At 37.4% G+C, this 26,202-nt stretch overlaps 1 protein-coding gene across 2 annotated transcripts in view; it reads right to left on the bottom strand.

Annotated features, from left to right (window-relative positions):
• Positions 1-26,202, bottom strand: part of EDIL3 (EGF like and discoidin domains 3) — a 260,926-nt gene that overhangs the window by 181,921 nt on the left and 52,803 nt on the right. For both annotated transcript variants that reach the window (XM_085528740.1, XM_085528741.1), the window contains exon 2: positions 9,284-9,412. In XM_085528740.1, coding sequence (XP_085384866.1) covers positions 9,284-9,412 — 129 coding nt within the window. The remainder of the gene's footprint in view (positions 1-9,283; positions 9,413-26,202) is intronic.

Here is a 26,202-nt window from a genome sequence, read left to right as displayed (position 1 = left end):
TCATTCTCCTAGGAGTCAGACAATATATCATAAGCTTGGATTCAATGCTGGCAAAGATAAAGGCACACACACAAAAATCATGACTAAGGTTAGTCTCTCTCCTGTTTATAAGCTTCCTTTTAGAACAGGATAGCCACAATGAGGTCTCCTCAAAGTCTTCTCTTCTCCAAGCTGAACAATTCAGCTCCTTCAACTACTAGATGTGCTCAGTCCCTCTGGTCATATTTATGATCCTTCTCTGGGCACACTCCAACAGTTCCACTTGCTTCTTGTAATGGGGACCCCAGGCCTGGATGCAGTTGTCCAGATGGGTTACCAAAAGGTATGAGGGGGACAATCATCTTCCTCTCCCTGCTGCCACCCCTCTGTTGATGCAGCCAAGGATACTGTTGGCCTTCTAGGCTGAGAGGGAACACTGTGTCACAGATTTCATCTATCAAAAAGACAATACTACTAGCAATTAAGAAAAAAAACAAAACAACGACAACAAAAATCAACAAACACAAAAACAAAGTATTTTAAACACATGCAAGAAGAAAGGACAGGATGGGAAGTATGTTCAACATTTGACTTTTCTTAAGGATTCTGCAGAACAAAAGAGTCTAGAAAAAACTCCAGGTCTGTGCTGAAGCTAATTGATACCTGATATGCACAACATGATCTTCTTCAGAAAACATCAATTTATTCTAAACAAAGCTTGCATGACCTTTGGAAACTACAGTTTTACTGCTATTTTTTCACTGGGCAAAAATAACAAAAACAAAAAACCCAAACAATTCTGAACAACAAAGTCAACATAATATGGATGTTCAGTTTAAACAACCTAGCAGCAAAGTCAGCAGGTCTCGCAGACAGATGATTTACTTTGGAGATCCTGGTATATGTGAGATGTTTATACAGTTGTGTACCAGCATATTTATTCCATTTGATCTTGATGTGTCTCAACGTGTCCTCAATTCAGCTGTTTTTATCTGCTACAGCTGTTGCTCAAAAAGATTGCTTTCTATAAAAGCCGATGAATAATTTGCAGGTTTCTTTCTCCCGACAATGTTAGAACATGTACCAAAAAGTAATTTCCCCTGGCTGCTAAAATAAGCTCTTCACAGATTTTTATGTGTTGTTTCACTGGCACATCTGGCAAAATATAATTGGCTTATTGTACTTACTTGTTTGAAGCCAGTTCTAAACATTTCAGAATCCAGATACATCACATTGCTAAGGAAACCACTCTGATTTTTCTCTATTACTTCTATCTATACTTCAACCTTTAAAACAAGAGGAACATCTTTGTCAGCTGCATATTGTAACCCAGTTGAAATGGACTTGGCTCATGGGAATGAACAAGTGCTTGGTGAGATCTCCTTTCAGATAAACACAGGTGGAATAGATCACATCTGCAGTTTGTCTAGTCTTGTTTCTGGAACACCCTATCTTTTGCAGATCTTACATACATGGAATTTCCAACTGAATGGCACCTGGGTAGAGAGTCCACACCTCATTGTTTTGTAACAGCTCTCCATGACCTACATGCATGGTTTTCTGAAAATTTTTCCGTGCAACAACTTGGTATTGCCTTTTAATGAAAACTCAATTTACTATCAAGAGCTTCATCGCTCCCAAAGCCTGAGAAAATTAAGCAGGCCATCTCAGTCTTGTAAACCTTACTTATCTTTGCAGGTTCTCACTCTGAGCAGTAGCTTTCATAACAAATATGGATGTACCTACTTTGTCTTTTGAATTTGACAAAAATGCACAAAATAACTCTCAGTACATTACACTGCTATTTTGCCAAATGCTCTGAAGTGTATGTATGACTACTAATTCCTTGCCACTCTGTCCTGTCAAACAATAAATCTGTAAGTGAAACAAAACAAAAGTGTAATAAGGTTTTCAGGATAACATTCATTTGACAGGATACTTTTCACAAGGGAGCTAAACTTTACACATATTGTGGATGGTCATCTTGAGAGGTACTATGGAGACTGCTTCAGGATGCTTTATAAAGTGCATATCCTGATTAAACCCAGGACTACAGTAATCATTTTTTTTTTAATTAGTAGCAGCATCCTGGTCTGTATTTGGCAGAGCATGGCCAAGAGGTTGAGCAAGGTGATCCTTTCCTTCTGCTCAGCACTAGTGAGACATACCCAGAGCACTGAGATCAGTGTGATCCTTCCACAGGAAGGGAGAGATGGACCCTATCAGAACAAACCCAATAAAAGATCACAGGAGACCGAAGCAACTTTTCTATGAGGAAAGGGTGAAGGATCTGGGACTGTTCAAACCAGAGAAGAGAAATCTCAGTGAAGATCATATTCACATACATCAATACAGCAAGGGATAATGCAAAGAAGATGGAGCCCGGCCATTCTCAGTGGTGCCCAGTGCCAGGACAAGAGACAATGGGCATAAGTTAGAAAACAGGAAATTCTACACTAAAACACACACAAAAAGCTTTTAATTTTTAGTATGGTCAAACACTGGAACAAGTAGCCCAGCTTGTGTATGCTGCATGTAGAGATGTAGAGTCTTCATCACAACAGTTTCTGCAGAGGTATTAAAACTCTGGTTGGCTGCACTTTTAAAGAGGGATTCATATCCGGTGATTTTCAGGTGTCTGCCAACCTCAGCCATTCTGTGATTCCAAGTCACTATCCCAGTGAACTTCAGCCTCAGTAACCAAGAACAAAGGTTCTCTTCAATCTATATGAACATGACTGCACATACCTCACAGCTAAAATGTTTCACAGATCACTCAGACAACTTAACGTTCACTGTATTAGTATTCTCACCAATTTTGACTTCAAATTCTGTTTTCACAACAGGTTTACTAGTAATCTGTAGCAAAGCCAACAATTTTGGCATATATGCTGCACAATTATTTACAGTGCTATAATTACCTATAGTGTAAAATCTTTTCTGACCTGCATTTAATACCATTTAAGTTTTCCTTGCATTAATTTACTGAGTTTAGTTTTCTGTCTAGCATGCACTCTTCAGGCTACTCAGAAACTAAAAATTAAGACTTCATCAAACTATTTTTATTAATATCTATTGATTAACTTTCAGTAGAATTCCTTATGTTATGAAAACACTTCTTCATGAGTTAAGTGCCCTTACATGTCATAGTTTCCTGTAAAAATTCTGTCTTATAATCAGTTCTCCATAAAACTGCTGTAACAGAGATGTGGATCTACAGTCACTAGACTCTGGGACAGAATACTGTGAGAAATGTCATTAACATACTGAACACACAAGAACTGCTACAGCCTTACTGAGAGGAAGCTTAGTAGTCCTTAGTCATATTGCCATTTCTTATCGTAAGAGAAGTAATACAAGAGTGCACTTCAAACTTCCGCAGTTACCTTGGGCATATCTTCCCCTAAACCCAAATAAACAAAAAACAGATTCTTTTATTCAGGTACTACATTGATGAAGCTCTACTTAACAACCTTTTCCATTGCTCAGAAGAGGAAATCTGGCTGTTATTAAAAAGTCAGCAAGCAGTAAGCAATTCCTGAAGAAAACTAGCACTTTCCCTGTTTTCCCATGAGGAAATAAATCAGCAAACTACAAACAGGCATCACAACTAAATCCTAGCAAGGAATAATTTGTTTTCTACCCTCCCATTCCATTTCACTCTTCTCCAAGAAGACACTGGTCAGGAAAGCTGTTAAGTCTTTCTATGCGCAAATAAACACAGCTCCACTCACTACTCCACAGTTTCGCTTTTATGTCAACAGGACCACTGAAACAATTTGCCAGAAGAAGAATCATAAAATCACCAGGGTTGGAAAAGACCTAAAAGATCACCAATAGCTTGTTACCAATAGCACCCACTAAACCATGTCCTTCAATACAACATCCAATCATTCCTTGAACATCCCCAGGGTCGGTGACTCCACCACCCCCTGACACTTCAAGTGGACACTTTATAACTTTTCCAAATGTTAAATTATTAATTTTTAAAAGCAAGGCCTGATGACATCTTACTGAAGAAGAAATCACCACCATTTATAAAGTATCCTTACAATGAGACAGACAGTGGAAAAGTCATTTAGGTTAGACACTGCCATGATAGAGAAAATCAGAGCCAGTCTGGGTGACAATACACACATACACCAGAGAGAACATTCTGAAATCTGGAGTCCACCATCTAAACAATTAGAAGTATTCTGGGCAAACAGTGCTGAGAGCATTGACAATAGGTTGAGGGAGATGTTGCCTAGAATTACTAACAGTTTAGAGCATCTGACATACGAGGAGCACTTAAGAGAGCTGGGACTGATAAGGCTGGAGTAGAAAAGGGTGAGGGAAATAAAGAAAACAGATCCTAGTTCTCAATGGACCAAAAATGAGAGAGAATGGGAAGCAACAAAATTCCAGGGAATTCCACATAAGCACACTGAGAAGGAGGTGTTGGGTTTGTAGCTTGATTTTTTTTTTTTTTTTTCACTGTGTGGCTAGGCAAGCACTGTCACAGGTTGCTAGATATATGATATCAGATCTGATAGCAAAGGTGCACCTCCTAAAAGCACCTTGATGGCCTATTTGAACGCCGGGCTGGAATTGCTGCAGGCTTTCCTCTAATGTCCTCCTGGCTCTGTTACACAAACTAACCATGTTCACCAGTTGTTCTGGTGAATGGCTGTTGAATTTCAGATCTGGAAGACCAAAATGAAATAATTCTAAGTTGCTCAATTTCCAAACCTAAATGATAGAATTTGTGAACTTGTGAAATACACTAATACTTCTATGGCATACTAGACTGGCCTTTTCTTTAACTTTTACCTCTAAATCTGTTTGCCTGTATGCACACACCAAATAAAATAAGACTAGATCTTATTTTAATCTTAAGAAACATTTTTCCCAATCTTATTTCAATGCATACAGCCACACTGACACTGTTCTCTGAGTGTAATCTCCATGACTAAGCTTCTTTTCATCCAATGACTATTCATATTGATTAGCATTCACACTAATAGTTTTCCTTAACAATGTGTATGAAAGTTTATTAATTGTATGCAACACCTGCAAGTTATGGTACTTCTGTAATTTACATGGTTTCTGAGAATTACTCAGAAGCTATTTAAAATACGTAAAGTCTGTCAACTCATTGTCTCTAAGGCAATTCAACACAAATGTTAATTACATGTCAATCTTTTCAATCTAAGCTAAAATTAATGTTACTAAAGATACAAGAATGTAACTCAGGCCACAGTGTCCTTATTAGCTTTGCAAAACATCCTACTATTTGGGAAGCACAATATAATTACCTTTTACTCTTATCTGTTTAGATAAATCCTTTTCTGCCTCACTGGAGGATGTACTGTATTGAAAAGAAGAACCACAGGCTAATTTTTCCTGCTTGCTTCTATCTTATTCTCTGTCAGTTTATCAAATATTTACAGTCCATTAGGGTACACTGAGCACTGAAATCATCTGGCTATACAAACAGGGTAATAGTATAGATCTATCTTTCAATCTCAATTCTTTTAACATGACTTTGTATGCATAGTATTCAGTATAAGGAAGCAGAAAATAAGGCAGGATTGCAATTTTGTTTTACATAGGCTCAGTCAAATTTACAGGATCAGCAAATACTGGAGTGCTATGGCAGAGGAGTCAGGATGACTTTCCATAGGTAAAGTCTAAGAAAGAAGCCACCAATACTGAAATAAGGTGCTATGATTACATTGGCTTCTTTTACATTTTAACTTAATGAGATAATAAAAAAATGGGACTGAAGTTAGATTCTTGAAACAGTCATGCAGATGTCTTGAAAACTGGGTAATTCACAATAAAGATATCCATTTAATCTCCCCACCTTTATTTATTTTTGTTCTTTTATTACATGAATCTGTATTGCATCTTTTTTATTTACATTAATGCATGATTTAGACTCAGTGATCTTCAGGGGTCCCGTCCAACTAAGGATAATTTTTGATTCTATGATTAAGTAAAACTCCTATTGCCTCTTCTTGTGAAATCCTCCTGTCTGGGACTAGTTCCTTTAAAGCTTGTGACTCTCCAGCTAGCATTTAGAGGTCAACAATATCTTCTCACCATGAGCTAATGGTGTCTAAAATTGGATTATCTAATGACAGGCTGCATAGAATACCCCACTGCATACCATTATTGTTGTTCAACCCTTCCAAAGGAAGCAGGATGGACACTGTTTTCTCTCCCTTTATCTCTTCTGCCCACCATACTCTGTTCTTATTCAGTACTTCCAAAAATTCTACATACCTTCAAACAACTTGATGCTTTCAACTACACAGGAAAATATCAAGAAACCTTTCTGAGATAATAAGGACTAAAATAATTCACTCACTAGAAAGCAAAAAAGAAGTAACCTTTGTCAGCATAGTTTCTCAACTCTTACATCTGCTACTAAGCATTTGGCCAAAGTGATCATACAGGGTACTGAATACCTGGGTTGCTCCCAAGCCCATCATACAACTCATTTCTTTATTTGGAATGCTACAGTGCTTGAATTCACTTTCCCCCCAGTATTCCACTATATTTTGTTGTCACGTGACAGATGACAGCACAGGGGCAGCCTGACAGAATGTGGCATTTGATGCTGAAGGGCGTATGGAGCAAAGGTGTGTCACTGAATTCCTATGTGCAGAAAAAAGGCATATACTAACAGTCACTGCTGCTTACTGAATGTCTGCGGACACCAACCAGTGGATGTGAACACTGTGAGGCCGTGAGTAGTGTGTTTCAGCAGTGATAACAACAATGTGAAAGAAAAGCCAAGTTCCACATGACCACACACAGCTGTCACACCACAAAATGAAGTGCATCTTGATCAGCTCATCCTCATGAACTGGTAGCTTACAGAGAACTGTGTATGGAGATGAATACTGTCTTCAGTGTGATGGAAATGATGGTGGCAACACTGGAATTTCACCAATTTTGCACCAGGTGGGTCCCACAAGTGATCACACATAATCAGAAAGAACACTGCAAGCAAGTTTGTCAGGACCTACTGAACCAATACAGGGCTGAAGGTGACAGTTTCCTGGATCACATCATTAACTGGTGATGAGACATGGAGTCACCACTATGAGCACTATGAGCACAATAACACTTTGTGTCTCAGAATTTGATCTACCAAATAGTATTATTGTGCTCTCTGTCATTGTTTCCATGGAAATAAACAGGAGGCAGTGATTTACCATCATATTCTGCCTGCACAAGCACAGTTATTAACATACACTCTACAGCTCTCCATTTGCTTGTGCTTTACTCTGTTTACCTAATTCAGATTTTATCTGAAGTCTTTGCAGAACTAAGTTAGGAGTGTGTTCTTTTTTAAAAGCCTTGTTAATATGCAGAAGTAAATTACAGTGGCAATTATCACAATACACTTAAACCTCAAGATTCTTCAGCTATCAGCATCTTCCCCATTATGTGCAATACAACTTTTATGCCAACCAAGTGCATGAGAGATGCAAAATTTTCCTGCTGCAAACCCACTTCACTGCCATTTTATGGACAGCGTGGTATGTATTTGTTGGACAAACTTAAACCTTTCAAGCACTCAAAACATACCCACAGAAAGGATGAGAAATAGGACTCAAAGGCTGTTTCTTGGTGGCTATACCAAGGGAAAACAAAAAAAAAGAAAAAATGATATTCTTGAGCAAATCAAATGTGAGGTTATAACCAGCTACTATGTTGTTGCTTTTCAACAGAGCAAAGGTCAATAGGCGTCTCTCTACTCCAGTAGGTTGGTCATTCTCTCTGAGGAACTATTACAATTGCTTCTGGGAAACTTATGTCCAGGGGAACCATATTCCATCCACTCTGCCACAATTAAAATTGCACTGTGGAGACCTAAGAGTCACTTCCAAATCAACTGAGGTGCAACTTTTAGAAAAGATAAATAACTGTGGGATCCTGAACCGAGTCCTGAGAGCCATATCTTATGACAGAGAGGGACCCACATAGCACCTAGAAAAGCGTCTTCAGGATATACCTGTATAGCCTTATTTATTAAGAAATGAGAACTGCACAGATTCAGGAATGCCACAGAGCTAGGTAGGTGCAGAGTCTAACTCTGACAGTTTCAAGAATATTTGTAGGAGTAAGTGCTCTCAGTTGTCGGTGCTGCCTTTTTGCTCAAGGTTGGTGTCCTACAGGACAGCTGGCAGAAACAAAATGTGTGAGCTCTACTCAGCTGTCACCAACCAAAGCGTGTTAGTGTAACCTAGGCTGATAAATTACAAACATTGACATAAGATGTGAAATACTTGAAGGGTTGTACTACTTTCAAATACTTTGGCTGTCAGCAAAAGAAATGCACAGAGGGCATGCAAAGCCTTCAGACAAGAAGTAATGCCACAGTGCCTCCACTCTAGCTGCAGTATTATTCTCCTAATAAAAACAAATATGACAGACAATGCCATCTCTTCAGTAAATTTTACCCGTCTATCCTAACTCCCACACAATTATGCCAAAGATGTATGTAGAAAATAAACCTATATTAACTGCACTGCTCTGCTTTGTGAACATTTATAGCTACTTCAGGAAAACATAGGAGCCTGGCCAGCTTGAAGCTTTTACACTCTTCTGAGAATAACTGAATGGCATAACGAGCTGTCTAACATCTTTTCCCTTGCACTTCCTTTTTTTTTCCCCCTCTGGGTTATCTTAAAATGGATCTCTGAACTGCTGGACACTTTGGAGCTACCATTCATATTTACATTCACTTTTAGGCATAAGCACATCATCATAATACCTTTGACTTGTACTCTATGTGCTCATCACCATTAACTCAAACTTCCTAGATAATTGTTTTGAAATTCAGACAAGCAGTTACTATGTGTTACACCAGTCTCTCCTATATGGTTTCTGTAAATTTACTTCTTTAACTAATTGTTCTTCCCTGACAGAGCCTAGCATTAAACTCTTAGAAACCAAACTTTCAGTGATCGCTGACATCAGTGAGAGTGTATACCAAAATCTCTAATTAGAATGTTCTTTATGAAATGTTGGACCCTTTAAATTACCATTATGATCTTTTCACTTTTTGGAGTAAAGAACTGCACTTTTCTGGATGAATATGTTTCTCAGATACACATGTGAAATACATGTTAACAGACTATTAGTTATTATTTATACTATAGATATCTATGATAGATATAGACAGAACAACAATAACAGTGCAACAACCACAATACTACACAAAAGAGTGGACAAAATCACTGGTCAGTTCACCAGAAGCTAGCAAGGTATTCACACCATTCCATCAGTTAAAGTTTGCACTTACCAACCTCCACAACACTAGAACAGTTGGGATCTGTGAAGCCTTCAGGACACTCGCATGAGTAAAAGTCATCATTGAGCCCCGACAGACAGATGCCACCATTTTTGCATGGGTTAGAGTCACACAAGTCCCCTGTGGGTTAAAAGAAGAAAAGATTCTTATAAAAAACTCTGCAGAAGTTATGCACAAGTTTTAAGCATGGGAGGCCATGATTCAGAATGGAGGGGTTATATCACCATCTGTTGAAATGGTTATATCATCAACTGTTCCAGATATATGGACTCTTAAATCAGAACACATCAGGCTCAGGCATGCCACAGTACTTCTGCTGAACATGGGATCATGGCATTTAGGCCAGCAGTGTGCTTTTACATTGATTTTGTATTAATCACTGGAAGATCATCTGAACACAACTTCAGGATAAAGTTCACCACTAGAAAGTGAGGCCAGTGAAGTATTTTGAGCTACATAATTCTCATGGTAAGGTTTCACTCAATTGATGATGTTTAATCTGGAGCTCTACAGTTGGAACTGTGCCTCCAGAGAGTCTTTCACTCCACACAGAGACCTATCAACAACACAGAAAAGATTTGGACATTCACAGACAGCCTGTGTTCCTCCACGGTTCCCTCCACATCCCAAGCAAGTTTAAGAAGTTCTTCCATGCTTCACTTGTTCTGATTGCAGAGTCAACCAGTCAGTCACAAACAAAGCTATGTTTTGCTTCGGAGCCATGCCATGCTAGGAACTAGCTATGCTCCAAGACTTCTTTGGACGTGACCAGCACGGGCACAATGCTGTTACAGTCTTCCCAAATAAGGCCAAATGAGCAGGTTTTGCTAATCATTTAATTGTTTTTCAATGAAGACAGCTTTCTAAGTCAATTAGCATCAAGGTGATCAACAGAAGAAAGATGTAAACCCTGGCAGATGTACCAAAGGACAGCTTCATATGCTCAGCACTTGAATGCGTTTTCAGTACTAGTAGTATGTATAATACATTATCAAATACTATTTGAAGCTGTCTTCATGAGGAAATACAAAAAATGGTGCTTGTCCAACCCTTGTAACTCATCCAACACCCTGAGACAATCATAGCTTCTTATGGTTCCAGAAATACACTCAAACACAGGACTGCATCAGCGGAAAACATTTAAAATACTTGTTTTGTCAGTTTGAGATCTGATCTAATGTTTGAATAAACAGCCTTGTTGATAGCTTCTATTTTCCAGAAAACACAAGCACCTAAACACAATGCATTTTACACGTCCATTCAAGAAGAGCAGTAAGAGGTAATCTTGTGTCCAGTCCCCAGTAAGGTAATTGGAAGCAACCCCAAAGAATGCCCGTTGTGCAGCCTCAATTGTGTACTTTTTCTCAGCAATTTAAGCACATGTTTACGTGATTTTTTAACTATCTCATGCTTTATCTTATAAGACAGATTTGTGAGACCCATCGATTTCCATATTTTAATTCCACAATATAACACAACATAGTATGACATAAGCCATAGCACTACAAACACGTAGCTTAACAGGAGATCTCCAAGAGTGAATTTCCTAACATTTAAATGTATTATGCTAAAATGTAGTAGTACCTGGTACTTTAAATGTTCTAAGTATAATTATATGGTATATAATTCTGCAAGTGAATCAAGTCACAGCTGCTCACAAATGCAAATATATGTTTGTTTCTCCATATAATTTTATTTATTACAAAACTGCACTGTTTACAGGTAACATATTCTATTCTAGATTGTTGCTGTTGCTGTTCTACAATATGCTCAGTATCATTTTTAGAAAGACCAGCTATTTGTGTACTTGTTTCTTTCTGCAACAGTTTTGCAGATGCACCTTTAAGCAACATCCACAGGTGGGCAATTATTAAAATCTAAGCTTTTCTAATTTCTAATCTAATACTTATTAAAATAAGTATCTTATTTTGTACACTTCTTGAAACTCAAAGTTTGCCTTTTGGCATGCAATTGTAGAAAGAAATACACAAAATCCACTTTTATGGCAGTAGCAGTAACATTTTATTATGTTTTGGACTACAGTAATAGTGAAGAGACCCAGAACATTTCCCACACGTCACTGGCTCACAGACAGAAGATCAATGCCTCATGCAAGAATTTCAGTATAAGAATCATTTAAGTAATTTAACTGATGTACAAAACTTTCTCTATAAACTCTACACATCTGTTGAAAAAAAAGAAAATTACTTAGTTTTTTGATTGATTGTTAGTTTTTTTTTAATTTCAATCTGTCAGCTTTGAATTATCTTCATTACACAGTGATTTGTCATGCATCCATCTTCTTGGTATTAACACAGTAATCTTGAAGATTGTCCAGCTAAAGTTGACATACAGCTATTTGAAAAGAGTCAACAGCATCTTTCCACATCATATGACTAGACACAACTAGACATTATTTTCCTCCCTCTCTGAATCTAAACCAGACTTCTCAGCTTGAGTGCTCACCTCATTATTTGGTCGGCCACAGATGTTTGTATTACAATTCATGTGACTTAGGCATTTGGTCATGAAAGAATAATCACTATGAACTGTCTGCTCTGAAAACTGTATTCCCTTGGCTTTAATTAAATAAATAAATTAAGTAACACCTGCAAACACTTGTTATGTTAATCCATACGGATATTCTCACTAAAATGAGAGGAAACACTTATATTCATTTTTTCCTGAATTCTTGTTCCCCTGATCTCATTTATACAACATGAAAAAGAAAGATAAAAAGATAAGCCACTGTATTCATCTGGTAACCACTAAACAAAGAACTTTGAACTCTCTACACATACTGGATAATTTACAGTAAAATTCTGTTAAGTTTTATTCACTGTTACACTTCAGTATTATTTATTAGTGTTTGTATTTGCTGCTTATGTCCCCTACTTTTCATGTTTTTATTTCCAGTGCTAGGATTGGGTGCATAATCATCATGGTCAACTCATAACTAATGGTAGTATTTTAGTATCTTAGTACTCAGAACTCATGGCCACCCAGATGTCCGAAAACTCTCGCAAGGACACCAAAATATCTAATATCTATGCTCACAGCGAAATGCAACATTCAACTTTTTGGTCCAGTTATCAATGACATCAGCTATCAGCTTATCTATACAAGAAAAAAACTCAACTGTTTCTAACCAGTTTTACAGTGGACTACAAATGGCATATGCCTTTGTTTCATGTTACTGTTTTAAATGACTGTTTGTCTAGAATGTGCCAATCTTAGTTTATTACACTTCTGTTGTTTTATAGTTAATAAGTAATGAGCACGCAACTCCACAGCTTTTGGAAAAAAGAAAAAATCACTGGAATGTCAGAACATCTGCAAAGATTAACTGTCGAAACAGACCAAAAAAAAAAAAAAAAAAAAAAAAAGAGAAGGAATACCAATTTTTGCAAGCCTGTATCATTCACATAACACTAAATAGAGAAAATACATACTCTGTACAGCAGTGGTTGAAATAAAACTAGCATGACATTAAATACAATGCTTTCAGAGCATCATATGTCTGCGCAAGTGCACAGACACAAACAAGCAGTAATTCTGCATAAGACTACACATTAAGTCTCTGCAAACTTGCATACTCAAATTAGTAAAACTCACTCAAAACACTAGCACTCTTATTTATGACTTGGTGCCAGTGAAATTGAGCAGAACAAAATAAATGTCACCTTTGAATCAACAATATTCCCCTCAATTTACATTTTATGCCTCTTGAGAGGCCATTTATGCTGAAATATTGAACACTAATTTGTTATTCTTCTCACTTTGATGTACAGGATTTGATTTTAAAGGCTTAAAGAAGACTTAAGAAGAAAAGCTTACATGTGTGCACTTTGTTTTAAAAAACTGATTAAAGGATTTGTTATCACTGAAGTACTGTGTTGCGCATGACACAACCTTTAACACAACAGTACTTTCTGAATTTAACCACAGAGTCACTGTACATGGCAATAAAATAAACTCAGGGGAATAATTATATCCTTAGAGCAATTCTTGTATAACTGTACTTTGTGCTAGTAACTTGCCATAGTGAAAGATAATATGCTGTTTGCCTGCAATTCTATAAATTAAACAGACATAATACGCAGAACAATGCTATTTAAAAATAAAAACAGCCAAAATCAAGATGAAAACCAAATCATAGCATGCATTATTTAAAAAAAAAAAAAAAAAAAAAAAAAGGTTATGAAAAGGGTCCAGTAAGGAATAAAGGTGTGAAGTAAAAGTAATTCATATTTTTTTCTGTGTTTGGCTAAACATGCACCTTCTATTATGAAGCAATTCAAGCAATAGGGTGTATCCCAATTGTGCATACAAAATTTGTTCTACAAGCATTGCTGCCATTATTTCATACCAGGGAATCACCTAGACTGTAAAACCTTAGAAGGTCAGACTTTTGAGATTTGGTCAAAAATGTGTAGAACAGAAATAAAGAAAATAAGTTTGCTTGTTTCTCCACAAAACTGCCCAAACTCTCAACCACTTTGAATTTAACTCTTTTATGGTACTATTCTTTGAAGTTTCCTGTTTTATATGTGGGTATATAAAACATATAGGTGTATATGTATAGGTTCTCCTTTTTGCATGACATCCTGAGTGGATGAGTTAAAGTCAAGTAATGTGAGAGCACACATAACTCCTCCTGGGATGAGGAGCAAACACGTATTTAGATGATCAGATTAGCATTCTCAGGATTTGTTTTTTTCCCTCATATCTTCAACTTTTCAAAAACTTTCCTAAGGCAAATAAATCTCGGAATCATTTCTCCACCCTGTCTTTGGAAAAATATACTGGTTAAGAATAAAAAAGCAAGACAGAAGGAATAAGAAGATGGTGAAGATACATACGTACTCAAAATTGGCATTTTACTGAGGAACTCTCACTCCTTCTCCAAACTCAGTAAAAACAAACAATGATTAAATAAAGAGGTTAAACGGTCATTCTCTAGTAATAATTAGGCTTGAGTGCCTGCTTCTGTCCATGAAGAATAACCCAATTAATTACACAATTTAACTTGCATTAAATGCCCTCACTTAGGAACTATTCTGTAAATCCATGTCACTCCCTGACATATCTTCACACAACCATTCTTAAGCCACACTCTTTAAACAAAATGCTGAACGTATGACACTTGCTCCTCTCCACAAGCATCCATCCACTGGTGGAATAACAAATGCAAAGAATTTGACAAATTCTACATTTTCATATAGAGTACTCTGGATCCTGTAAGGCCCCATAAACTGCTATATGAAGCTCTACAGAATAGCGCAATACTTCGCTTGACAGCAAAGGACAACCTGAAAGAAGGAATTCAGCTGCTGTATATAAATAATGCAGCACACCACGATGGCAGCAGTTAGCCCATCAATCCTTGACTAGAACAGAAATTCAGAGTTTATAGATACAATTTTTGTGATATGAAGACTAAACAGGATGTACTGTGCAAACCAACAAGTACCATCCACAACCATAGGCATGCATTACTTTGTAAAGCACTCTCAGTTTTTTTGCTGTAGAATTACATAGATCAGTCAGTTAATATTACTACTTGCAAATCAATATGCTATCAAAGGTCACAAACAATTGCAAATGAAGAAGAAAAAAGGATCACGTAGTCTGTACCTGGGACACGTGTATGTGGCAAAAGCTCAGCTACAGTGTCTCAAATCAGGCATGGGAGACGCATCCAAAGCACTACTCACAAACTCATTAGCCTGAAATTATTATTATTTTCTTCAACTACCCTTTAACACATAGAATGATAACCATTACAGTTTCTGGCAGAAGTACTACTGCAAGAAATATCTGCTTGAAAAAATGAAAAAAAATAAAATAAAATCACACAGACTCAGAGATTTCAGAGCTGAAAGAAAAATAGTGAAAGAAGAAAGGCAGAGTTGAGAACATCTGTTATTTAAGATCACAGCACATTCTTTGAAACATTGTGTATGAAAAAGCATCCCTATTTTATTATTTCACATCCTATACATTAAACATACCCATTAATGCATTTAGTATGCATTATATATTGAAGTAGTGAGGTTTACAAAATCTTATACTGAAGTAAACATAACAATACTGCAGGAGTCCATGGAGATGCAGACACTCATCAAAACAGAAGGCGTGACAAAATGGGGAGGTAAACAGTTGCAAAGGTAACAAATGTTAGGAGCTCAGGGTGCTACTAACAGATGTTGCTGGATAGGTACAACACCAGTATGCTACATAATGGGTGCTACAGAGCTGACACATTTGCTAACACCACTGAAAGGGAGAACTGGACCCTTGTTCTTAACTAAAACAAGAACTATATTTTTATTCAGTTGTCTATACTGCTACATGACATATAGCTTATTTTAAAAGCTCACTCTAAGGAAATAAAATGAATATGAGGACAGAACTTGTTACTAGGAAGAAATCTCCAGTTGGCACCAAACAATAAACAGCCCAGAAAATAACCAGTCAATAGAAATTTTGTCCAAGGATAGTACAAATGAGCCCCAGTCTTGAACCCCAGAAGAGCAACTAAGCTTCAGAAGAAGATTGAGAAAGTACTTTTACCACTAGCAGATTCACGTTAAAATCAATTTTCAAAAAAAAAAAAGCTTTAATAGCTTTCTGATTTACAGAATCATCTGTACAGTGTTCAAGTTCAAATCCATTTCCCCACAGCTGAACCACTATTGAGAAGCAGAACAATAAATCATATTAAAGACACACCTGCGTAGAGATGCAAAACGTGAACATGAGAACAGATGAGCTCTGCAGTTCTTTTAAGTAACTCGTAAGCTGCTACTCAGATTCAGTGGTGAGGCAGCTAATTTCCTTTTTCTAACATAAAAAGAGCACTCACTAACTAGCATCTCTTATTATTTGAAAGAGAAGTTAGAAGTTTCTAGACATCTGTAGATCAGATGCTTCTACTCTCCCTGCTTTCTATGCTGATTTGGTTATTATGCAGGTAGAAGGTACATCCAACTCCCTAACTTTAATATTCATTGCCCCCTGTCCTGTCACTGGGCACCACTGAAGAATCTGGCCCCATTCACTTGACTCACACCCTTTACGTATTTATAATAATTGATATTTATGACCAATGATAAGATCCCCCCTCTTAATTAATTGTCACTCCTAAGCTCTCCTTTGCTCATCATTCATCCCTAGGCAGAGTCTGATACATTCAAGTTGCTCTCTCACATAGAGCAAATCCATCACTTTACTGTTCTGGCCTATCTTTCCTAAAAAGTATTGCAAAGAAAAATAGCATCATCACTAACTCCAAACATCCAGATCTGAATTAGGTGCAAAAATTTACAGAACATAAAACTCAGAATTTTAAAAAAATAAATAAATCATGATTTTATCACAGGTCTCATGGAAGTTACGGTGGTTGTTTCTTTTTCTGAAAGCCTCACGGATCAAAAGACTGTACACACACACACTATAAAGAAACAGTACCTGTAGCTTGTATCTGTGAATTGGGACTGCAAAACAATTCTGCGAAGTAGTCCTAAATATTTCTTTAAATTTTATTTTTTCTTGTCTAGCCATCTGGGGAGATGCACCAGTTGATCTTCTAAAATCTGGGATGGCATTATGAAAACATAACCAGATTTTCATAATCAGAGAATTTTCATTAGAATATCACTGTAGGACTTTGCTGAAGCATTAATCCTGGGTGAAGATAAAGAGCTGTTCTAAGCTTTGGATTTAGTCTAGTAGTACAATACTGTAAAAGTGTGTCCCTACTTTCAGGGTTAGAATACAGTCCTCAAGTAATGCCTTCAGGGATTAATTTCTATCATAATAAATCCCCTTCTGCCTTAAAAAAAGTATAATCTCTTCCCTTTCTAAAGGTCTACAGCATGAGCTACTTTATTCATTTGAATGTGAAAGAGCAGTAGGTCACTGTACTTCAGCCTGCAGTGCTACAGGCTTTTCAAGCATCTGAAAGCTGACAATATGAAATACAAGCAGAAATAGAAAACAGCTTAAAAAGTAAATTCTTCTCTGTTTCTTAGGTTACAGAGAGTTCATTTCTATGTCAAGTGGCTCTTCAGGGGGAAAAAATAAGAACTTTCCCTGTCAATTCAAGTCATTATTAGTAAGCAATGAATCAAAAGTGATTAAAAGAGGAGCATGGTTATATAATGTACTTCCGAATATTTCTGCAACTTGAAAAGACTTTGTGCATCCAACTGCGACAAGGATTTGGGGAATGCCATCACACACTGAGAGACTGGAGGAAATGAGATGTGTTCCCCTATGCTGACTGACCAACACCATCAGTCTCAGATCACATCCAGCTTCTGCTGACAGGTATGACACTTCCCTATGCAAGCAGGGAAGTAGATGAATGCCTTTAATGCACATACCCAGACCCCAACCAATACAACCTTTTGTAGTTGGACAGAAAGCTCGCAAAAAACCACAGTACTCGGATTATATATGTGTACTGGCCTTATGAGGCAAGGATTTTGTAGTGAGAGTGCTGCAGGGATGTTCTGTGTGAGCAGAGCCCAGCAGTGCCCCATGTCAGAGCAGAGCAGCTCCAGCTGCTCCAACAGGGACCCGCAGCTGCCAGAGCTGAGCCATGAGTGATGCTGAGTGTGCCCTGGGAGAGCAGAGTTAAAGGAGGAAACACCATTGTGTGACAACAGCTGGGAGAGAGCGGTGAGGAATGGGAAAGAAGTGGCCCAGCAGGCACCAAGTCAGTGCAGGAGGGTGGCAGGAGGTGCTCCAGGCACAGAGCAGCAGCTCCCTGCAGCCCAGGAGAGGGCTGTGGAGGAACAGGCTATCCCCTGCAGATCTCACCATGCAGCCACGGAGGAGCCCATGTGCAGCAGTGGATGAGACCTGTAGGAGGTACAGCCCATGGATATCTTGAGATGGAGCTGTAGCCTGAGGAGAGCAGCTTGTCGTGCAGCAAGAAAGCTGGGGGAGCTGCTGCCTGTGGGGACTATGCAGTGGCCAAGTGTGGCAGGGGCAGAGTGGCCATGAAGAGGCAGCAGAACCAAAGCATGGTAGACTGACCCCATTTCACTGAACTGCTGAGGGTGAGGAGGTAGAAGAGGGTGTACGTGGGGAAGGTGCTTTTAGTTTGTTCAGCATGTTAACCAACCAACTAGTAGATCTGCACCTGTTCAGATTTACAGAGTGATCTCTGGTTATGAAAAATGAGAGAATAAGAGCTTAAGCTGAGACAATCTGTACAAGGCACTCGGGTGAAAGTGTTTCTCTTTCCATTAAGCCGTGTTTTCTCAATCAAAACTTTCTGAAACATAGCAAATAATTATGTGAATATATTATCATTCCCAGTTACTTGTCCTTTGCTTTCAAGGCTGGTCAAGATAATCCCTGAGTGCTATTTCTCAGTATACTACCCCTATTTCATACCTGTTTTGCAGATCCCCTGATATAGCTTTAGGTATTTCCAGGCAAAAGGACTTCTTGCAAAAGAACAAACCACACCAAACTAAAATATGTTTTACTTGCTGAATAATCACTTTTAGACTGTTAAATTCTTTCTGATTTTCTTCTACCTTTTACATCTCAGTTTTACATCTTTTACATCTCATTTATCCCTTTTGTGCCCCACCATCTCCTTGGTTCATTATTTAAAACCACCAGATTATGTGTGAATGTATATATACACACACATAGACTTAGCTGCATGCTTACATGTACACTATATTTATTGAAATAAGAATATTTTCCCTTTGTTTCCCCTATATTTGGGGGGGGGAAAAAAAAAAAGGCACTGGTTGCTAGGCAATTAGTAGTCTCCTCAGCATTGGCAAATTTTTCTTCTCTTATCCAACATAAATCCAATTTTGAAAGCTGAGCAATTAAAAAGTCATCATTAACTGTTTTTAAAACTCATTACACTCACTATGCCCTTCTATCTTCACTAGAAAGGCAAAACATAAGACACTATGAATTCTAAACATATTCTTACTACTGTTTGGAAGGGATTTGCCACCTATTAACTATCTCTAGTTATTTCTGGTTTTTTTATACATGCTCTTAAATACTTTACTTGATCACATTTTAAAGTGCCAGCAGTACTGGAGAAATGGATGGTACTTAACATTCGAAGTTAGGTAGCTAGAAAAATGTAGGACATGTAAAATGTATTAAACACCTTTTAAAATTTGGAAAAATCCTGTAAGTACCAGCTGCATCACATGAAAGCCCTTAAATGAATGTCTCATGTACACAAAATATATTCATTTATATTAAAACATACACTTTCATCTCCATCAGAAGTTTAAAGACATGTAAGAAAAATGCAGGAATATTCTTTTTTTTTCAAATAATAGTCCAAACTGCATTACGTATTTGAAAACAGGCCACCTGAAGCAGCTGGCATCGGCTGTGTCTGAATTAGAAAACTGCTGGGCAAAGCATGAGTGGATCAGTATTTCAAAGTTTTCAGTGCTCAGGCTCATGTATCTACATTATATGAAGCCTGTGGATTTTGTTACAGATTTAGTACCCCAAAACCAAGTCATTGGATCAGATCCTTGAGTATGGAGAGGTCTTAAGGAGTATTTGGTGTCCATTAGAGAAGAGCTTGCAGTCTGAAGTCCTCAGAAATTAATGTAGTTCACACATACCAGAACCACTTTGCAGAATAAGTTGCAGAGTACTTGCAAAGCAATTGCTGGATTTGGAGGCAAACGTGATTCACTTCCAGTGCTCTCTGGCCTGCTTGAGAACCACTTTAACAGAAATGCAGGCACTGAACACACTTTCCCACTGAATTTTTCCTCCAGCAAGCTTGTCTCTCGTACAAAACTAAAGACATAAAACTAAAATATTTGCAGGTTTCCATTGTTATAACTGCCTAATCTTACTTCATTCACTTTGTGCATTTTTACTGGCTACGGAGATGTTTAAATCCATCTCCACAACAGTTCTGTCACACAAAAATAGAAATGTTGCCAGCAGAGAGACGACAGTATTGATGGTTTTCATCATTTTCTTTTACACTCTGTAAGACAGTGGTGCTACTGAACACAGGCAGAACAATAATTAGGCGATGAAGATATGAGCACCTCCTCTGAAAAATACGAAATAATAATGGCATTAGAACTGTCAGCTACAATAAAGAAGCAATTTTGTTTATTGCTGATGATGTAGCTAGCAGTAACATTAGAGCTGTGTGGATGAATGATGCACGCACCTTTGATAATTTTTGCAAAGAATCTCTGTTAAGATGTGCATATATATTGTTTAAATTATTTGGGTAGACTGTCCAGAAATAAAGTTTGAAATTTGATGGCCAGAACAGTATTTGGCCAAGTGTATACACCAGATTATGTAAAATTATTTGAAAGCACATACATGTGCTTTGCTTTCAATTGCACTGCACATCTTTGATGTTAAGCAGCCACTTGGCCTCTCTGCTTCACAGCTTTCCCTGATTACATAGCACAGATGACCACCCAAGCATTAATTGGTAAAATAAACCTAAATGAAGTGAGGTTGTAGTTTGACAGTACTTGTTGCTTGTTGATCACTACAGAGTAAGGTGCGAATTTGCAGAAATGTGCAAAGTATTGAAAAAGGAAAAGAAAAAAGCTAAAGTCTAGCTGAGAACAGCATAAGTGAAAGACATTCACAGATGTAGAGGCTGAGAATATGATACTTCTAAAATAGTAAATTCTAAGAGGAACCTTATCTATTAAGCTAAATAACTATGCTGTTTCAACAGGATTCTGAACATAGACAGATGTTTCTGTAACAATGTGTTTCTGGTTTGTCATTCCAGGACAGCCAAAATTTCTCTTCTAGGGAACTGAAGCGCACTGCAATTGCTTGTACACACAAGACTGAGCCACTGACCCACCCTTCAACATCACTGATAAATCAGAGGCTCAAAATCATGTCTTAAGTGATGCTGAAAATAAAACTGGTCTCTTATTCTTACTTATACTAGTAGCAAACAAAAGGAATGCTCTGTGTTGCCAGCCTGATATTTTAGTTTATCCACAGCTTTGCTGTATAAACTGCATCCAACTAATATTAGCAATGGCTAATTGCATATAGGATGTCCCCTATGTACTGCCTGAGTTGCAACTGCTGTTCTTCAGCATTTAACGCCTGAGTCCGCATGCTTAACATGTATTTCTAAAAATGCAGAACAAGGTAGATGGCAAACAAAAAAGAAAATATATGAAAAATGTAATAACACAGAATATTATGAATATGTAAACACTGATTAATTATAGCCCATAACGAAGAAATTAATGCCTCTCAATTAATATGTAGAAGAGAAAAGGGAGAAAGGTTACTACCGTTTTTAGGTTAATTATGAGTAATAAATAAGCCTTTGTCACTGTACATCAGTGCCTCCTGACAGTTTTCTGCTTTCCTGAATTCCAACAGTTCTACACACAGAATGCAAGAACAGATGACCGTAGAGGCTTTTTCTGAGTTCGAACAGTGCCTCTACATGGATTTGTATGATGCTAGTCCCATACCAACAAAGTACTCGTATTATATCCATATACACATATAAAGTGCATAAACGTACAGAGTATATAAATTAAAAAAATATAATTCAAGTTCACCATCACATTTAGGAAAATAAAAGATTCCAACCTGAAAACTGTAATGGCGAAAAATAATTTTTCCAAAAGAAAATTTGCCCAAGTACAGTTTGTGATGTTTCTAAGTGGAAATGTAGAATTGCTTAGAAAAATCATTTTTCTTTCTAAAATCTCTAATCTCTTCCAGACCAAAAGACAAGGGAATGAACAATTTACTTGACAATTAAGTCTGAAATCAGAACAGGTTAAAATTACTACATTTTAAAATGAAGCACTGCTATACTGTGGAAACTTGCTTAAGCCACTGAACTGCTGTGTTACAGGGAATATAGGCGGAGAAAAACACAGATTTGGAGAATTAATATGAATTCTAAGAACACTGGTATTTCTGATTGGCATTTTCTAAAGGAAGCTCTGAGGGATGTGGCCATGAACAGTCACAAATATGTAATTTACGCCTGTACTTAATAATTGTTCAGCTCTCTGTATTTATGGCAATTACTGCTGATGAATTTGTATGGTGATTTTTACTGAATTTGTTTCTTTTTTAAAAAAAATAATAATCTGAAAATGAAAAATGATTTTGAAAGAAAATACGGTACTTTGTTGTGATGCATTATAAGATAATACTTCCAATACTGATAACGAGATTTCCTAATATGAAATATGGCACATACACAAAAGCCCTCATTTTCAACCAATCCAGATTTGCCAACACAGAAACATTTTGTGGAATACCCACTTTTTAACAAGAGCAGCTGCCCTCTCTCATATGTCACCACTGCTCTATCTGAAAACACTTTCTTTCAACTCATCATAATTTCTTTAGCCAGGAGACCCACAGAATCTGAGCAGATAACAGTGATGATACTTCAGGTCGGTTGCTGATGTTCACTGACTGCTCAGTGGGGAATGATCACCACTATTCTCCTATTTCCTTCTGCCCATGTGCAGCAACAGAGTTCCAGACTTCAAACAGTTTCATGCAGTTAACATCAGTTGGGTTTTTTCCTCCTTTCTCTCCTCAAAAATAAAATTCAGATCACTTCCTCCTGCAGTCCCATGCCCTGGCTTACAAATATTATTTTTTATCATTTGCTGTTATCATCCTGTAATTTATTCACACAAAAAAAGAACACAGTACTTATGGCACAAACAGGTGATTAGAGAAGCCTCATTATTCACTGACAGGAAGTATAAAAGAGTTATTGCAGGTACATAAATAGATTGGTACTGCCTGATCCTGACAAACAAATGGACTACTATAAAAAAGACAAACAATGTAATACAGGAGTGAAGTCTGAGATTCAATGTATTTCTTCTCAAAAGAAGCATTAACAGTAACTTGGAGGCTCATTAGGGAGTTCATTTATTTCTTCTTTTATTTGTGGTTGTTATTAAAGGAGTCACCCATTTTTTTGAGTGCATGTGTGTATGATAGCTGTGTTTACTGGTGGAATTGTTAATGTCTTTTTTCCCCTGAGTACAAGCTTAGATTTTACTTTGTCAAACAAACAAACAAATAAAACAACAACAACAAAAAAAAAACTTATTTTCATCTCTCCTCAAATGCAAGTTATTGTTAAGAGAATCACAGAGCTGATATTTATTACTGTGGAATCATAGTACCATAGGTTGGCTTAGATACGAAGGCACTTGAAAGATCACCCAGTCCCAACCCATCGCTACGGGCAGGTTGCCCCCCACCAGCTCAGGCAGCCCAGGGCCTCATCCAATCTGGCCTTGAGTACTTCCAGGGATAGGGCACACAGAGCTTCCCTGAGCAACCTGTGCAAGGTTCTCAGTGCCTTGTAAGTGAAGAATTTCTTCCTGATGTCTAACCCAGCTCTTCCCTCGTTCAGTTTAAAAGCACAATTCATTTAAAACTGTATTGCTTTGCCCATTTCTGCATTATCCAGGGAGGCATTTCACAGATCAGCATGACCATAGGCTAACTACTGCCATTGCTATGCTTTGATCCTGACCTTAAATTAATGTCCTCAAAACATTTCCTACAAAGCAGGCAAAGACCACCACCTACCATGAGGTGGTCTCATCTGTAGTCAGCTACCACTACATGGCAAGGGCACAATAAGCCATAAATCACATTTCTCCCCAGTCTGAGCTCTAAACAGAGTTGCTTTGGGCAGGGCCTGCAGCTAGGAGGCAGTCAGTGCCACTACACTGCCTCACAGCCAGCACAATGCAGCAGTATGCGACACACAGCCTTGGGGAACATCTGGAAGGATAAAAGCATTATTTGCAGAACACTCAGTGCTCCTGCAGGTCTAAGGCCTAATAAATCTCCTGGGGAAGTTAAAATCAGAACTCTTACCCACTTCCACAAAGCCGGATCAGGACACTGGATCCTTACGTCAGGAGCTGTTATACAACATCTTCTAACAAGATCAGCAGAATCGTTTTAAATCCAAATGCAACTTGCATTAATCTTGTGTGAGTCCAAAGCATCACATCTCCACTGATGTAATAGTGTTATTTCTGTTCCGTGTTGTCAATATAAATGGTACTTGAGTCGCTTTCCCCATTGCTTAATTATATTGTATACTAAAATTATTTTAAAAACAATTTGTTTTTATCTCCTCATCATATGACTTCTATCCCTTCCTCCAATTTCCCATCTCATTTATTTTTTAATCCAGCAATGTCTTAACTGTGTTCTCTATTTCTCATAAGTTTCTTATTAGTTCTTTTTTTTTGGCCCAATTTATTTTTATTTGAAATTCATTCATTTGGCAGTTAGTGTTTGCTTTTCAATTTGTGCACAACCTTCTATGATTTTCCCACTCGTTACTTATCTGCAACAGTTTTCTTGCTAAGTATTAGCAAGCTATTATTTTCAAACCTCTAAGTCCTTCAGCATGGTCTAGTCACATATCAGTGTTGTTTCAATATTAGTATTGACTGTCGGGTAATTAAGAAACTTAAATCAAACATGCAAGATACATGTAATGCAATTTGAGAAATCAGTTAAGTATCCTAATCTGCTATTCACATTTGTTTCATATAAAGAAGAAAGAATAAATAATAAAGCTTGAGAAGGCTCATACACTACATTGCACAAAAGTATTTGCTAATGTTTCCAGCTATGTTATTCAGAAATTAAGTGATTTAGATTATGACAGCTGCATCCAACACATCAGAATATTGCATGTAGTTCAAGACAGATCACTTCAAATTAAGCTCCTGCGTGATTTCAGCATTTTGCAACTTACTTTTTCTTTACACATTTACCCTGTTAAGAGAGTGACAGAAAGACAGTACAAGATGAGTGTCCTTGCAACAGCCGAGCTATTAACTTTTGTAGAGACTGCCCAAGAACTCTGTCTGAAAACCTTATCTGTTAAAAGCAATTCACAAAGCATCACAATAGGAACCATCTTTAACATCTGTAGATTAAAGACAGATCTACTGCTGCACTGCGCTTAAGTATTTTCTTCTCCTAAAGCATGCTCTAATTAAGTAAAAGTAATCATGAACTGAATTTGGTGAGAATCTTTGTCAGAAGTGCAATAAAGACAACAAATCTTCCAAACTCAGGCAAAACATATCATCACATAAATTAGAATAAAAATGATGATCAGAAAGTAGTTAAAAACAGACCAAACACAGAAGTGTAGTATTTGAGTGCTGCAGACTTTGTCTTTAAAACCGTTAGCTGGAAGTCACAGTTATAAGCATTTTCTAAAGTTATTCATCTAACCAGCTGCATAAAAAGTAAGTTCTATGAATATAAACTTCCTGGGGTATTTTGTTCTCCACATTTAAATGAGGCAGTTATCAGTACCACCATAATCATAATCATCTACATCCTTATAAAGCCATCAGATACAAAGTACTAAAGATACTGCCAGCTAGATCATGTTCAAAACTTATTGATAAGCTTCTTCTAAGAAATTTTCTCCTTACTAAACATAAGTTTCACAAAACTCAGCAAAACACAAGTGTAGAACTAGCACACATCTTTGACTATGGTCAGCTTAAGAAAAGCAAGAAAAACTCCTGCAAGATCTATAAATCTTTTTATCCCATAGGCGACTCATTCAATTTGACTGCTACCAAATCTTTAAACCCAGCTGACATAACTGAAAGAAATGCCCAAAATGGGGTCAGAATTACCAGTACAGACAGTTGTGTGATTGTGCCAGGCTCTGTGCAGCAGAACTGTGCTGCAAACAACATAGAATTTGTCAAAAATTCCCATTCCTCCTATGTCATCATCTGCGCAACAAGAAATATATAACCAGATAAACATGGAAAATTGCGTTCTTTGCTCCAGTGCTCCATATAAATGTAGAAACAATCATCGAAAGGTGATAA

Source organism: Coturnix japonica, chromosome Z (genome assembly GCF_054131305.1).
Source record: "Coturnix japonica strain WE chromosome Z, WE-NBRP24, whole genome shotgun sequence".
NCBI classification, from domain to species: Eukaryota; Metazoa; Chordata; class Aves; order Galliformes; family Phasianidae; genus Coturnix; species Coturnix japonica.
The sequence above is the reverse complement of the archived record's forward strand: the minus strand, read 5'-3'. Positions and strand labels throughout refer to the sequence as shown.